This window comes from Callorhinus ursinus, unplaced genomic scaffold (genome assembly GCF_003265705.2).
Source record: "Callorhinus ursinus isolate GAN/ISIS: 27379988/994484 unplaced genomic scaffold, GSC_fseal_2.0 scaffold123, whole genome shotgun sequence".
Classification (NCBI taxonomy): domain Eukaryota; kingdom Metazoa; phylum Chordata; class Mammalia; order Carnivora; family Otariidae; genus Callorhinus; species Callorhinus ursinus.
This window is the reverse complement of record NW_027397185.1, coordinates 853,029-867,408: the sequence shown is the minus strand read 5'-3', so window position 1 is coordinate 867,408 and position 14,380 is coordinate 853,029. Positions and strand designations below refer to the sequence as shown.

Genomic DNA, 14,380 nt, shown 5'->3' with positions numbered 1-14,380 from the left:
CACCCATCCATCCATCCATAAATCCATCCATCCATCCATCCATCCATCCATCCATCCATCCATAAATCCATCCATCCATCCATCTATCCACCCATCCATCCATCCATCCACCCATCCATCCATCCATCCATCCATCCATCCATCCATCCATCCATCCACCCATCCATCCATCCACCCATCCCCAGAGCCATCCATCTACCCACCCACCCAATCAGCCAGTCAGCCACTCACCCACCCATTCATCTACCCATCCATCCATCCCAATCCTGCCCCAGAGTTCAACTTGCCAAGCCTCACTGTGTGTCACTATTTCCCCTATTCTATCTCTCATGAACTGTAAGGCAGGTGACTTAGCACAGCTCAAAGCCAAGAACCTGATCCACAACAGCAGAGCCTCTCACTAAAGGCAGGATTCCCCTAGTTCACCCTCCTCCTTTCCAGTGCAGGGATTCTTTCCACTGGAGAGTGGGTCATCCAGCTTCTCCTTAATTAACAATTGGATGGGTAGTTCATTCAACTTTTGAAAACCTGGATTGTTAGAAATTTCACCAGACAGAGCAGCAATCCATTTTCTTGCAGATTTCTTACCTTGGTTCTTGAGAATGGACACCTTACATTTTACCCACTTCATATTCCTACTTCTGAGCCTAGGGTGTAGCTCTTTATAGACTCTCAGATCCTGGATGGATGGATAGATGGACCCTGAGTGGATAAAAGGGTGGTTGGTGGATGGATGCATGGGTAGACGGATAAATGGATGGTGGACAGACAAATGGATGGTGGATGGATGAATAGATGGGTAAATAGATCTAGATGGATAAATGGTTGGTGGGTGGACAGACAGAAGGATGAACGGAAGGATGGTAGATGAATGGAAGGGGGGATAGATCACTGATACTTTGCAAGAACTCAACAAATAATTGCTAATGAAACAACGTCAAGTTTCTAGCAAAGATGACCTTCCCCAGGGAGGATGCTTAACTCACAGAACAACTTTGTCACTACGTCCCCTCCCTTCTTCCTTTTTCCCACCCCGACCTCAATTCGGAAACGGTGACACTCATTTTCCGTATGTCTTACCCTCTCACGGAAAAGTGACAACACCTGGTGGTCCTAGTTCTGTCCTCAAATGATCTCTGGTAGTTGACGGGCCTGTGACATCCAAGTCTGGAAACAAGATCAGTCCAGTTCTGGAGTGCTGAGACCCAGGGGGGCAAAGCCCACCTCACAGGTGTGAAGAAGCACCCCGGGGCCAGCAGGGCAGGCCTGAGCAGCTCCAAAGGCTCGGGCCAACTCTATCCCAGGGGCCCGTGCGCCCTCTTCCTCTCTTGACCTGCCGGAGCCCATTGCCGGTGACGGTGACAGAGGTGTTTCCAATCTCGTTCCAAAAATGTGATTCCCTTCCCACGGTGGGATGGCTCGCCTCCCGCGCCCTAGCTGCCTCTGTTGTGTAAACAGAAGCAGAAACCTCTGACAAAGCTGCTGTGGGTGGCTAAGAACTTTGCTGTGACTGGGGCAGCTGCCAGGGCTCCAGACCCTGGTCCGGGTGCTTACGGTGCCCTCCTCACCCACGGCCTCAGGGGAGCCCTGTCCCACCTCCTGCAAAGCCTGAGGCTGCCCCAGCCAGTCAGACCGTGACCTTCCTTTTTCAAACCCCTGTGGAAATCTGGTAAAAGCAATGGGTTCTCTATCCAAACACACACACACACACACACACACCCCACAAGTTTTCCGGCATGCCCTTGATTCCTGCTCACGGGGAAACCTGCCCAGAGACCCCTGGATCAGAAGCCCCACTACTGTGGGGTGTCACCTGGACACACTGCAGGCCTTCCTTCTGCACGGCCTCAGCATGTATTTTAGTGTTTTCTTTAGAAAGAATTGTAGACATACAGAAGCATCACAGGAATGGTGCCCAGAGTCCATGTCCCCTCCCAGACCTCCCCCAGGGCTGACAGCCCACAAATCCAGCTGCATCCATCAGAACAAAGATCCATCAGTGTTACCTTAACTCCAGACTTTACCCAGATTTCACCTGTTTTTCTGCCTGTCCAGGATCCCATCCTAGGTCCGCCTGGCCCTTGCCCTCCGTGCCCTCAAGAATAGTTGGAGCTTGGGCAGGCCTTTTGGGTTTGTCTGATGTTTCCTGATTCTTTGGTGAGAAGGCCTCCATGGGTGTCCCCCGCCTGCCCCCTGGGGTGCCCACAGCCCTGACCGCTCGGGCAACGTGGGACGGGACAGGTGTCTGCAACTGCGTGGAGGCCGCGTCTTCCATTTTAAGCAGGCTGTCTTTGCCAGAGCAAACCACCTCACGCTTTTCTGGCCATGGGTCTCGTGGCCTCTCCTCAGAGGCGTCTTTTCCTTTGGAGCAAGTTGAAGGCAGGCTACAAAGGTGTCCTCAGCCTTCGGGACGTCATGTGTGATGAGCCCTTTCCTCGCGGGGCAGAAAGGGAGATTGAGGCCCTCAGGGAGGAAGGCCTGGGCAGGGTCACACAGCCAGCTGGTGACAGACCAGGGCAGGACTGAGTTCTTCCTCCAAGTTCAAGGGGGAGCCCCCCTCCCCGCCCCGAGCACGTCCTTCCCCTGGAGTGTGTCTGGTGGCCTGGCCTGTCTGCCTGAGCCTGATAAGCAGCCAAGCCCTTGTGCGGGGAAGAGACAAGGCCCTAGGCTCACGGGCTCTCCCCTTACCTCAGTCTCCTCCAAAACGAATGGTTCTGGCCCTCTGGGCCGGGGTTGGGCGCTCAGGGCCTGGAGAAGGGCCACCAGGGGCCTCGGCCCACTGGAAGCAGCCAGAGGGTGCAGCGGGGAAAGGCCCCGGGTGTGTGCCCTGGGTTCCTGGAGTGCCCAGGACATACAGGCAGGCCCCCCTACAGCGTGCGGGGGAGGCTGCAGGCCGGGGCTCTGGCGGGGCAAGCAAGCAAGGAGCCAAGCCCACCCTCAGAGAAGAACATTCTCTCGGGAAGACAAAGTAAAGGCGTGGCTCTGCTGGAGGGTGGACAGAAGAAGAACAAGTGGTCCATGTTCGGGTCACACTGGTATTTATTCACGGAGGCCTTTGACCCCTCGGAAGGCAGCTCCATGCCTGCCTGATGGGTCGTGTTACAGAAGCAAAGCGAGGCAAGGGCGTCCAGCATCTGGGGGAGCGGCTGACTGGCTGGCCTTTGGGAAAGGGGACAGTGAAGGTTGCTGAGTGGGGAGGGATGGAGAACCAGCCCCCGGGCTCAGATCCTGCTGGGCCTCCCTGTCCCAGCCCAGGGCCCCTGGAAATGAAAGATGAACACGACATAGTCCCTGCCTCAGGGAGCTTCCAGGCTGGGGAGGGGATGAATCAGGAGTAGATTCAGGAGTGGTCAGGGGTGGCCAGGCACTGACCACACCCAGACAGTGTGGCCTGGACCCTGGCCTGAAGAGCAGACAGGGGAAATGGCAGGTGCACATGCCAGGGGAACAGCAGAAATCACTCTAGGGGAGGACGGGGCTGAGTGTGGCTGGAGGCCAGGGAGCAGCTCCAAAGCCGGGAGGGCAGCAGGTGGGGCAGGCCTGTGTGCAGGTCAAGCAAGGACATAACCCCAAGAACTCAGACGGGACCAGGCAGGGCTAGGTGGGCATGAAACAAAGGGCTGTGCCTTCAGCCTGTGTGTGCATGTATCTGTGCGTATGTTTGTGTGTGTGCACATGCACACGTGCTCATGCATGTGTGCATGTGTGCACATGTCTGTACGTGTGTTTGTGTGTGCGCACATAAGTGTATTGTTTGTGTGTGCATGTGTGTTTGCATATGTGCACATCTGCACATGTGTTTGTGTACACATGTCCGTGCATGTGTGCATGTGTGTTTCTGTGTGCACGTTTGTGTGTGCATGCATGTTTGTGTGTGTACATATGTGCATGTGTTTGCATATGTGCATGTCTGTGCATGTGTGCATATGTGCATGTGTTTGTGTGCATGTTTGTGTGTGCGCAGGCTTGTGTGTGCACGTATGTGCATGTGTTTGCATATGTGCACGTCTCTGTGCGTGTGCATGTGTGCATATGTTTGTGTGCATGTTTGTGTGTGCACATGTGTGCATGTGTTTGCATGTGTGCATGTGTTTGTGTGCATGTGTGTGCGTGCATGTTTGTGCGTGCACATACATGCATGTGTGTTTGTGAGTATGTGTGTGTGCACAGACGTGTGACACACACGTGGATGGGGGGAGGCTGGAGGCTGGGGGTGTGGGTTCCCTCCAGGAGCCTCTGATGGTGCAGGTGACAGATGCTGAGGGCTGGACTCACGGGAAGGCCAGGGGTGTGGGGGAGAGGCACGAGATGGTCAATGTGCGTTTTTCAGTGACAGGTGTGTCGGGTGTTGAGTGAGTCTGAGTGTGTGCATGCTGCTGGCTGGAACCTGTGTCGCCATTCCATTGCCTCTGCCTGCCTGGGCTTTGGGGCGTGCAAGCTTGGGGAAGCGTCAGGAGCAGCCCACAGCCTCTGCCTGTCGCCTCTGCTCGCCCCCCAGGATGAAGCCCACCTGCTCATCACCCTCCCAAGACAAAAGCCCCCTGGGCACTGATGTGGGTGGGAAGAGGCAGCCGCACCCCATGATGGGAGCCATTGGGAGCCCCGGCACCGTGCAGGCCTGCTGCCCAGGAGGACCATGGGGACACGCGGGGCACCCACCCCACGCCTGGCATGGGAGGCCTGGTCGGGCCCATCATCACGTCTCTCCTGCTCCCTTCTCCCTTCTGCCAGCCCAGCAAAGGTGGGCTGCCGGGACCACCTCGCAACCGCAGCAGACACCAAGCCTAGGTTCAGCCCCAGGCCCACCGAGCTCCAAAGCCCATGGTTTTCACCTCGGTTTTTAAATCCCTGTTAATCAGCCCATTAGCTCCAGGAGGCCATCATGCTCCCTCCTGCAGAACCTGGCAAAGAGCAGGTGCTCCGTACGCACTTGTGGAGGAATGAGGGAGTTCCACCCGCTCACACAGAGTAGCCCCCTGCCCTTGCCGTCCACTGCAGGGGGTCACTGCTGCGAACCCCCGCCACAGGGCTGCACAGACCCAGGAGGCACGGTGCCCTCATGTAGTCTGAGGAAGCCTGGCTGGGGATCGAGCCTCTGCAAAGCCCCCACACAACCTGTGCTTCTGGGCCTCCCTCAACGCCTCCCACATGCCTCTGTCCACTCCTGGTCAGCCTCACCAGCTCCTTCCCAAGCTCCAGCCCTCCTCCTCTGCCCTTCTGCAAAACCACTTCCCCAGACTCAGTTCCCCCCCCCCCCGCCTTTGGGGGCCTGGGCAGCCTCCGAACCAGCCCCCGGGGCCAGCAGCAACCTGAATGCTGGAGGCCCTCAGAGTCTCCAGGCCCGAGAGCAGGGTTCATCACAGGGCAAAGTGTGCACTGGTCTTGAGCAGGACCCAGAAGGGGTGACCCTTCCTGGAGTTGGGGGGGGAGGGGAAAGTGTGCAGGCAGAATGAGAGGCGCAGGTGGACGGTGTGTGGGCCAGGAGCTGCCACCCAAACAGGCCATTAGGCTGCCAGAAGCTTTCGGCGCAGACATCTGGGTAGGGGGGTCTCTACCCTGGGCTGTTGGGGCCCAAGAAGGAGGTTTTGTTTTCTATCTGCCTTTTCTTGGCAGGTGATTTGAGATTCACCCATGTCATTTATTCTGTTACTGCTAGACAGAATTCCATTTTCCTTTTTCCGTGAGCTGTAGCTGACATATAATATTTAGTTTCAGGTGTACGACATGCTGAATCGATATATGTATGCATTGCAAAATGATCACCACAGTCAGTCTGGTGAATACCCATCACAGCACATGGCTACGGTTGTTTTTCCTGTGAAGACCCATTCTCTTAGCAACCTTTCAAACACAAAGAACAGATTTGTTAGCAGCATCACATCCCCGGGACTGACTTATTTCAGGCCGCAGATTTTTATCCGCTGACCTGTTCGTGGACGTTTGGGAGCCTCCAGACTGGGGCTGTTACAGATAAAGTAGCCGTGACATTTGCTTCCTGGTCTGTGCGAGCACCTGAGTTTCCTCCCGGGCACATACCTAGCTGAATGGCCTGGTCACATGGTAGGTGTCTGGTTTTAAGGAGCTGTCAAACCACTTTGCAAGGGGCAGCACCAATTTCCTTGCCCCCAGCAGCGCTTGGGGTTCCGATTCTGCCCATCCTGGCCAGCACTGGCTAGGAGCTGACCCTCGGATTGCAGGGGTCCCTGCGGCTCCTCACGGGGAGTGACGTCCAGAGCTGCTCCTTGGGCTGGTTGGCCCTCCAAGTATTTTCTCCTGATACGCGCCCTCCTCCTTCGGTCTTCTGCGTGGGGGGCACCCCTCTCCTCCACAGCCCTGCCTGGCCACTTCGGGGACTGAGTCCGGGACCCACGCCCACCCCCAGGGGTGCAGGCCCAGCCCAGCCAGGGGCCGCGATGCACCGGGCCAGGCTCCACCACCCCAGCCCCTGCCAGGTCCTGCCAACCCAGTCGCCTCTCTCCACAGCCACCCGGGAGTCCGCCTTTGTACACGCCATTGCCTCTGCCGGCGTGGCCTTCGCCGTGACACGCTCGTGTGCCGAGGGCTCCGCGGCTATCTGTGGCTGCAGCAGCCGCCACCAGGGCTCCCCGGGCGAGGGCTGGAAGTGGGGTGGCTGCAGTGAGGACATCGAGTTTGGCGGCATGGTGTCTCGAGAGTTTGCAGATGCGCGGGAGAACCGGCCAGACGCCCGCTCCGCGATGAACCGCCACAACAATGAGGCCGGTCGCCAGGTATGTCGGTGGCTCTTGGCTGGCCCTGGGGGTGCGTGCAGTGGGGAGTGTCCTCGGGGTGCACGGCCCTGCATGTTCTCAGGTGCACAGGGAGCTGTCCCCCCAGGCCCCGTGCATCCTGAGGGTGCAGTGAGGGGCCATCTCACCGCAGCCCTGTGGGGTCTGGGGGGTGCACCCTCTGACCACATTCCTGAGGGTCCTGGGCAAATAGGAGCTTTCTGAACAGGATGTGAGCCCTGGTTCCCTGAAGGGTGTGGCTTGGCGGAAGTACCATGGGAGGGCTGTCTCTGGTGGCCAGGCCGGGCATGTGCTCACCTACTGCCCAGGGCTGTCTGAAACAGCCCAGCCCAGTGGCTGCACAAGGGTCGAGGGCATCCCCACAGGGTGGCAGGATGGCAGAAAGGCCTGCCTTGTAGGAGGGCCTGCATGTCCAGGGAGGAGGACAGTGAGGCCCCTACAGCACAGCGTGGGACATTCTGTGATAAGGAAAAGCACACACAAGGTGATGTGGGCACCTCGGAGAAGCCACACCCTCGGCTGGCATCTCAAGAAAAAGCCTTCTGCCAGCAGCAGTGCTGAAAGGAGTGCATGCAAAGTAACACAGTTATCTAGGTGGAGGGAAGCCGGGAGCCTTGGAGCAACCCAAAGCGTACGACAGCCAGTGAGGTCAGCCGGTAGAATAGCATAGGGAGGGCAGAGGAAGAAGGGACGCGGGGACCAAGCTGGAAGGACTGGGTCTGAAGGTCATGGGGAGCCAATGGAGCACAGACCACTTGTGGGACCCAGAGAGCTCCCGTAGATCCGGCAGCACAGAGGTGGTGCTGGCCTTGGAACCAGGGGATCGCAGGGGACCGAGGCGTTGGACGGCCAATGACAGAAGACAGGGTAACGGACTCATCTTCTTGCCCAAGACAAGTACAAACGCAGGACGGAATGTGAGAAGTGTCCTGTAACACGCTAGGAAGAAAACATAGGAGAACATTTCTGTGACCTTGGAGTAGGCCAAGGTTTCCTAAACAGGACCAAAAAGCACTTCCAATGAAAGAAACACGTAGCCATAATGTGGACTGCATTAAAGTAAATAACTTCTGTTCATAAAAAGACACCGATAAAGAGTATAAGGAGGCCGAACAGGAGACTCTGCACAGCTGGAAGAGAACACGATGGGAGTTTCTGGGGAGCTGGTGTTCAGCGGCTGGCAATTTGTGACATTTTGTCAGGTTTTGCATTTATAACATATATACTATTTGTATGTATATTATGCTCCCATAAAGTTATTTTAAGTGTAAAAGAAGTAACCTCCTCTGGTGAGGAGTTAGCCGCTCAAGGGCCAGGAGAAGGCAGGGTCCTGAGCCCAGTACCCAAGGCAGCTTTTGTCCTGATCTGGACAGAGTGCATACACTGAGCTGCACTTCTGGCGGTCTCCCAGAGCTGAGGGGCCCACCAAGGGTGCTGTCTCTAGAAAACCGCTCCTCAGTTTAGGCTGGGACCCTGAGGAGTAAAGGAAAACCAGAAGTAGACCAGCCCTTGCTCACATGTGCAGGCTCGAAAAATCTCAAGATCTGAGAACAGATTATGGTGATCCCAAATTGCTGGTTTTCCCACACACCTGGAAAAAGCAGGCAAATCCTCTTTGGAGGATGATCACCTTATTCAAGGTCAAAAAATGTTTCTACAAATAATTTTTCAAACACAGCATCCAGCACATAATCTAAAGATAACCTGTCACATGAGCTGGTGACACAATGAGTGATCATCGGCAAAAACCACAGAAACAAGTCCACAGGGACTCCAGATACTGGAATTATGAGACACATATTGTGAGAAAAGAAATATGCTTACTTAGGTTTACAAAGCCAAAACGTGAGTCTGAATGAATGTCTCGGCGGGGAACTGGAAACTATAAAAATATAGAATATACTTGGGAAAGAATCACATAGCCGCTATAGAACTGAAGGGTCTATGAGGAATGCCAAAACATAAGCATCCCTCTGTACTCCCCGGAACCCCACTAAAATGACAGTGAATGAATGTTACAACACATAAATACACGAACACTCCTGACCATATGGAAACCAGGAGCTAACGGTGGCAGCAAAAGTTTTCAGACTACGAAGTAGATCCATGAATACTTGGGTCTTAGGGGAAAGTAGAATCTTAAACCAGTAGAGGAGAACTCTGAGAACCAGCCCAGGATTTACTAGTATTGGGTGTCTTGAAAAGTAGAGATAAATAATGGGGCTAAAAATGGGAAGATGGGTTGATAATCTACTTTGTTTTTTTTTTAAGATTTTATTTATTTATTTGACAGAGAGAGAGAGAGAGAGAGAGAGAGAGCAAGAGCAGGAACACAAGCAGGGGGAGTGGGAGAGGGAGAAGCAGGCTTCCCGCTGAGCAGGGAGCCCGATGCGGGGCCCGATCCCAGGACCCTGGGATCATGACCCGAGCCAAAGGCAGATGCTTAATGACTAAGCCACCCAGGTGCCCCCATAATCTACTTTAAAAGCAGTTTATAACCCACCAGGTCTTCTGTCCAACCCCTTCCATCCAGGCAAAGCCCCACCCCCACCCCTTTACCATGGCAGAAGTCAGGAGGGGTGTTCTCCAGGAAGGGCAAAGCACAGTGTGTCTGGACTGAGGGACACAGTGTGTCAAGGACAGTCTGGGTGAAGGTGAGGCTTCCCAAGTGAAAGTAGTCTCCATCTACACATGCCTTTCTCTTCCTAGTCTCTGTATCCCACAGTGAATCTTGATGACCCTCTAGGCAGGAGAATGGAAGATTCTCCCCTGGGGATTGGATCAACCCAAGAAGAGACTCAAACATACTGACTGGGGTTCCCCCATGAAATAATGGAGCCAGGTCACTGTATAGCGAGGGCCCATGCCGGTAAGCCCCCGCCAAGCACATGAGCTTCCAACACGATGTGTAGTGTCCTCCTTTTAAATATGAGCAGACAGCCAAGGGATCACAGGTCATCTGAGGAAGGCCTCTCACAACCACAAAGGTGAAGACCAAAACAAACAAAAACAAAACTGGTGGGAGAGAGACATTGTAAAGAGAGATGAAAACTTCAAAAACTACTGCTATTCCAGGCACCTGGCTGGCTCAGTTGGTAGAGTGCGTGACTGAGGGTCATGAGTTTGAGCCCCACAATAGGTGTAGAGATTACTTAAAAAAATTTTTAAATGATTGAAAACAGTTAAAGGAAAAAAAAAATCTGCCACTATCCCCAGAGAGATAAAGTACTCTTTCCATAAAAGGGGAATAGGATGTTAAATTAAAAGAACATTCAGAGAGGGGGAAAAAGCTGCTAGATACTAAAAGTAGAATAGCAGAAACCAAACTCCCAGCACAAAGGTTGGCAGCTACTTGAGACACCCTTCTACAAAGTAGAAGAAAAAAGACAAAGAGATGGAAAATAGGAAAAGAATGGAGAACATGGAGGATCTGTCCAAGAGAGACAATGATGAACTTGAAGAAAAGGAATCGCAAAGAAGGCAGGAGGGTTCTCAGGACTGAGGATCACAAGTTTCAGACCAAACAGACCCAGAAAGTGACTCTAGCACATGAGAGAGGAGACCCATATCAAGACCTATCACCATGAAATTCACAGCCTACAACACAGAGGAGCCCTCCACGCGGTGGGTTTCATGCAAAGGATCAGGAATCACAATGGCATCAGAGTTCCCAAGAAGAACAATGGGAGCTGGAATAAAAATGGAGAGGTGCTATCAGAGTTCTGAAAGGAAATAAGATTCTAAGCCAAGCATTTTATACCCAGCTAAACCATCTTGTCCACTTTCTAAGTAGAGAAGATGTGATTTCGGGCAGGCACATTTCACAAAATCTACCAGACACCCTCTGAAAAAGATATCTCCAAGAAGCTGAAATCTTAGAATACGAGGTGTGTTTGAACATCTCACATAGGATATTTAGACAATTCAGGGAAAGTTTGAGTCTGAATCTGTAATAAGTACACTAAAAACAGCAACAACAAAGTTTTATAGGAAAGGAAAAGGAACCATATCCTATCACAGGGCTCGGCTGGGTATGACATTTAACATAGTTCCAATACGGCCAGTGCTGAATATTGATCTGACCGGATTATGCTTCAGTTTTTAGGGTGGAGGGCGCTGGGCAGGTGTGTATTGCAGTGGTGGGGTGATGATAAAAAGCTGATTTCCCACCCTCCGTGGTGAGAGGGGAGACATTGCTGGAGCCCCCAACACTCAAGAAGCAGTAAGACAAACATTCTGTTGGAGATTTAAGAGGCACAGGTGTTGCCTTGGCTGGTCAGGAAGGTGCTGTGTGGGTGTGCGAGTGAGTCTCAGGAACTCTCGGACTCTAAAGTATATGCAGATATAACTCTGATAAAAGCAAACCTAAAGACACTGAAGAGGTCTCTCCTCTGGGAAAGAGAAGAACATGGAGATTAACTGGGGGGAGGGATGCAGTCATTACTGATACCCCGGGAAAGGGCGAGTGCGAGAGGGAAGTGTAGAAGACGCAGCATCCGGACACAGAGCCCACCTCACACTGACCAATAGGGGTGTAATGGGACTCGCGTCGGTAGCTGAAAATGTTCTTGTAGCCACATTTAAAAAGGAAACAGGTGACATTGGTTTTACCATTAAGTGTTACTAAGGTAGATATATCACCCAACATGTTATCATTGCAATAATGGTCACCATCAATACTAAACTAGTGAAGGAGATAGTTTACACCCTCTTCTTGCATGAAGTCTGGGGACTCTGTGAGAGCCAGCATTCAGCACAGTGCACTTTGGACCAGCCACATCTCCAGGGCTCGTGGTGGTAGGTGTCCACCATAGACAGTCGGATTGAGTCACACGCCCCTTCGCCCCCAACCCCATCCCTTCGCCTTTGAGGGAAGGGAAAAAACCCATTCCTCAGCCAGGCCCTGTGGCTGTTGGCCTTCAGGACCCCAAAGTCCCCCAGCCTTGTCCCCCCACACTCCCTCCCTCCTCTTGGAATTCCCTTACAGCCCCATAAACCCAGATTCCTGGGCCCTAAAGGTGCTCTGCTCAAGCCACCCCCATTACGTGCGCTCAGGTCAGCCCCCAGACTTGCCGCCACGTACATGTCCTCTGGGCTGCGTCTTAGGCTCTCCAGGTCAGCATCATGTCCTCTCTCCCGCATGCCCCGACCAGACCGTCAGTTACTGTTACTGTGCCTTCCTTCCCTCACTCAGTCATAAAGGCTGTAGAAATTGACCCAGCCCGGAGAGGGGTGAGGCTCCCAGCCCTGCTCTCCAGGGATCTTGGGTCTGCCAGGGCGCGGACCTGCACAGGCACCTGCCCCGCACCGAAGAGGCGGCGCCAGGAACCCGGAGAAGGGCCTCTATGGAGGAGACAGGTTGCGTTGGGCTTGCCAGGAGCTCATGGGGCGGGGGGCCGCAGGCAAGGAGCACGCCCCGGGGTGTGGGGGGAAGACGGACCCCCGCGCAGACGAACCGAACCGGGGAGGGGGGTGCTTAGGGCCCGCCCTGACGCCCCTCGGCGCGCCCCTGCAGGCCATCGCCAGCCACATGCATCTCAAGTGCAAGTGCCACGGGCTGTCGGGCAGCTGCGAGGTGAAGACGTGCTGGTGGTCGCAGCCCGACTTCCGCGCCATCGGTGACTTGCTCAAGGACAAGTACGACAGCGCCTCGGAGATGGTGGTGGAGAAGCACCGCGAGTCGCGCGGCTGGGTGGAGACCCTGCGGCCGCGCTACACCTACTTCAAGGTGCCCACGGAGCGCGACCTGGTGTACTACGAGGCCTCGCCCAATTTCTGCGAGCCCAACGCCGAGACCGGCTCGTTCGGCACCCGCGACCGCACGTGCAACGTGAGTTCGCACGGCATCGACGGCTGCGACCTGCTGTGCTGTGGCCGCGGCCACAACGCGCGCACCGAGCGGCGCCGCGAGAAGTGCCACTGCGTCTTCCACTGGTGCTGCTACGTGAGCTGTCAAGAGTGCGCGCGCGTCTACGACGTGCACACCTGCAAGTAGCGCCAGCGGCCGCGGGCCGGGCCGGGGCTCCTCCCTGGACGGGGGCGGGGCGGGGGCTCCTCCCTGGACGGGGGCGGGGCAGGGGCTCCCTCCAGGACGGGGCCCCCTGGATGGGGTTCCTCCCTGGATGGGCGGGGTTCCGTGGGTGGGGCTTCCGGGTGGGGAGAAGGCGGGGCTCCCTGGGGGCGGGGCTCCCTGCTGCCGTCCTCCTCCCCGCAGCCCATCTGTAAGGGCCCCCCTACCCCGCTTGGCCTGTGTGGAGCGCAGGTCGTGGGGGAACTGGCCGTGGAGACCCCGCGGGCTGGCATCTCCTCCCACCCCTTCCCCTGGGCCCTGCGGTCCAGCCGCCAAGTTCGGTGCTCCGGAACAGTTCAGGGGCCTGGAGGCCTGGGGCACCCCTCCCTCAGCCTGGCATCTGCCAGAGCCCCAACGCGGAACGCTACCGCACAGCCGGTCCTCACCCTGCCGAACCCCAGGAACCAGGGCTGCCTGGGGAGAGGACGTGGAGCCCAGCAGCAGAGGGGCCCGGACCCTGAGGACTGGCTCTGCCCTGGGCCTCAGACCCCCTGGGCCATCTTCCCAGGGACCAGTCCTACTGTCGCCCAGGCCCCAGCCAGGCCCCACGCTTGGCTTGACCAGCAGGGACCTCTGCTGGCCCCTGGCCTGCCCTCCTCCCTGGCCTCACATCTCCCATCCACAGGAGAGGAGCACAGTCTCCTCCAGTCCCTGCCCCAGACTGTCCCCCTCTGGGCCACAGTCCCTCCTAAGGGGAAGGCGGGAAAGGGGCTCAGACCCCAAGGCTGCCCAAGCAACTGGCCTGAGCTGCCGCCCGGGCCCTGCCCAGCACCATACCCTGCCCCGGAGGCTCCCTTTGATCTGGGTGGTTTTGTTGGGGAGGCTTGGGGAGGGGGAGTCCCCACCGCCGGGGCGGAGGCCCCACAACCCCCAGAGGGGTGGCCTCCCTGCCAGCCCCCATGGCCAGGACTGACCCCAGGCCCGGCGGCTGCGCGCTCTGTGCATCCTGGAGCCTCTGGCTGGCGGCTCCTCGTCTCCGCCTGACTCGTCCACCCCACCATGGAACACGAGGTTGCTGCTGGACCCGGGCCAGTGCCCACAGGGACTTCCCACCGGCTGCTGCCATGCGGAGACCTCTCCTCGCCCAGCCTCTGCCACTGTGAAATGTCCCCCAGCCCCTGGCCCCGAGGGCCCACACCCAGGCAGGGGGAGGGCACGGTGTGGCACGATGACCTGCACGCCTCTGGGGACGTGACCTCCCTCTGCCTTGATTTTTGTGTTTGTGGTTTTAATTTTATTTCCAATGCTGCTATATCCACCATACACTGGAGCTAGACCAACAATGTGCTGTTGTTTTCCTTTTCTTTCTAGGAAAGAAATTATTTTAGTTATAGCTTGTGAGTTTCAAACAATTAGGGGAAAGTAAAGAACAAACAAACAAAAAAGAAACAAAAAGAAGAAACAATGACACGAGACTGCATTGTACTGGATTTTTGGCAGTGGGTTGGTAAGGCGCAGGGGCTGGATTGGTGGTGGCCCTCTGGGAGGGAAGAGGTCCACAGGCCAAGACGGGAGGACCCCCGGGGCCTCTGCTGGGGCCTCC

The 14,380-nt window shown here is 55.8% G+C and overlaps 1 protein-coding gene across 1 annotated transcript in view; it reads left to right on the top strand.

Annotated features, from left to right (window-relative positions):
- The window catches only part of WNT3A (Wnt family member 3A), a 31,324-nt gene extending 18,562 nt beyond the window's left edge, over positions 1–12,762 (top strand). The window contains exons 5-6 of the mRNA XM_025860113.1: positions 6,484–6,749; positions 12,283–12,762. Coding sequence (XP_025715898.1) covers positions 6,484–6,749; positions 12,283–12,762 — 746 coding nt within the window. The remainder of the gene's footprint in view (positions 1–6,483; positions 6,750–12,282) is intronic.
- The last annotated feature ends 1,618 nt before the right edge of the window (positions 12,763–14,380 follow it).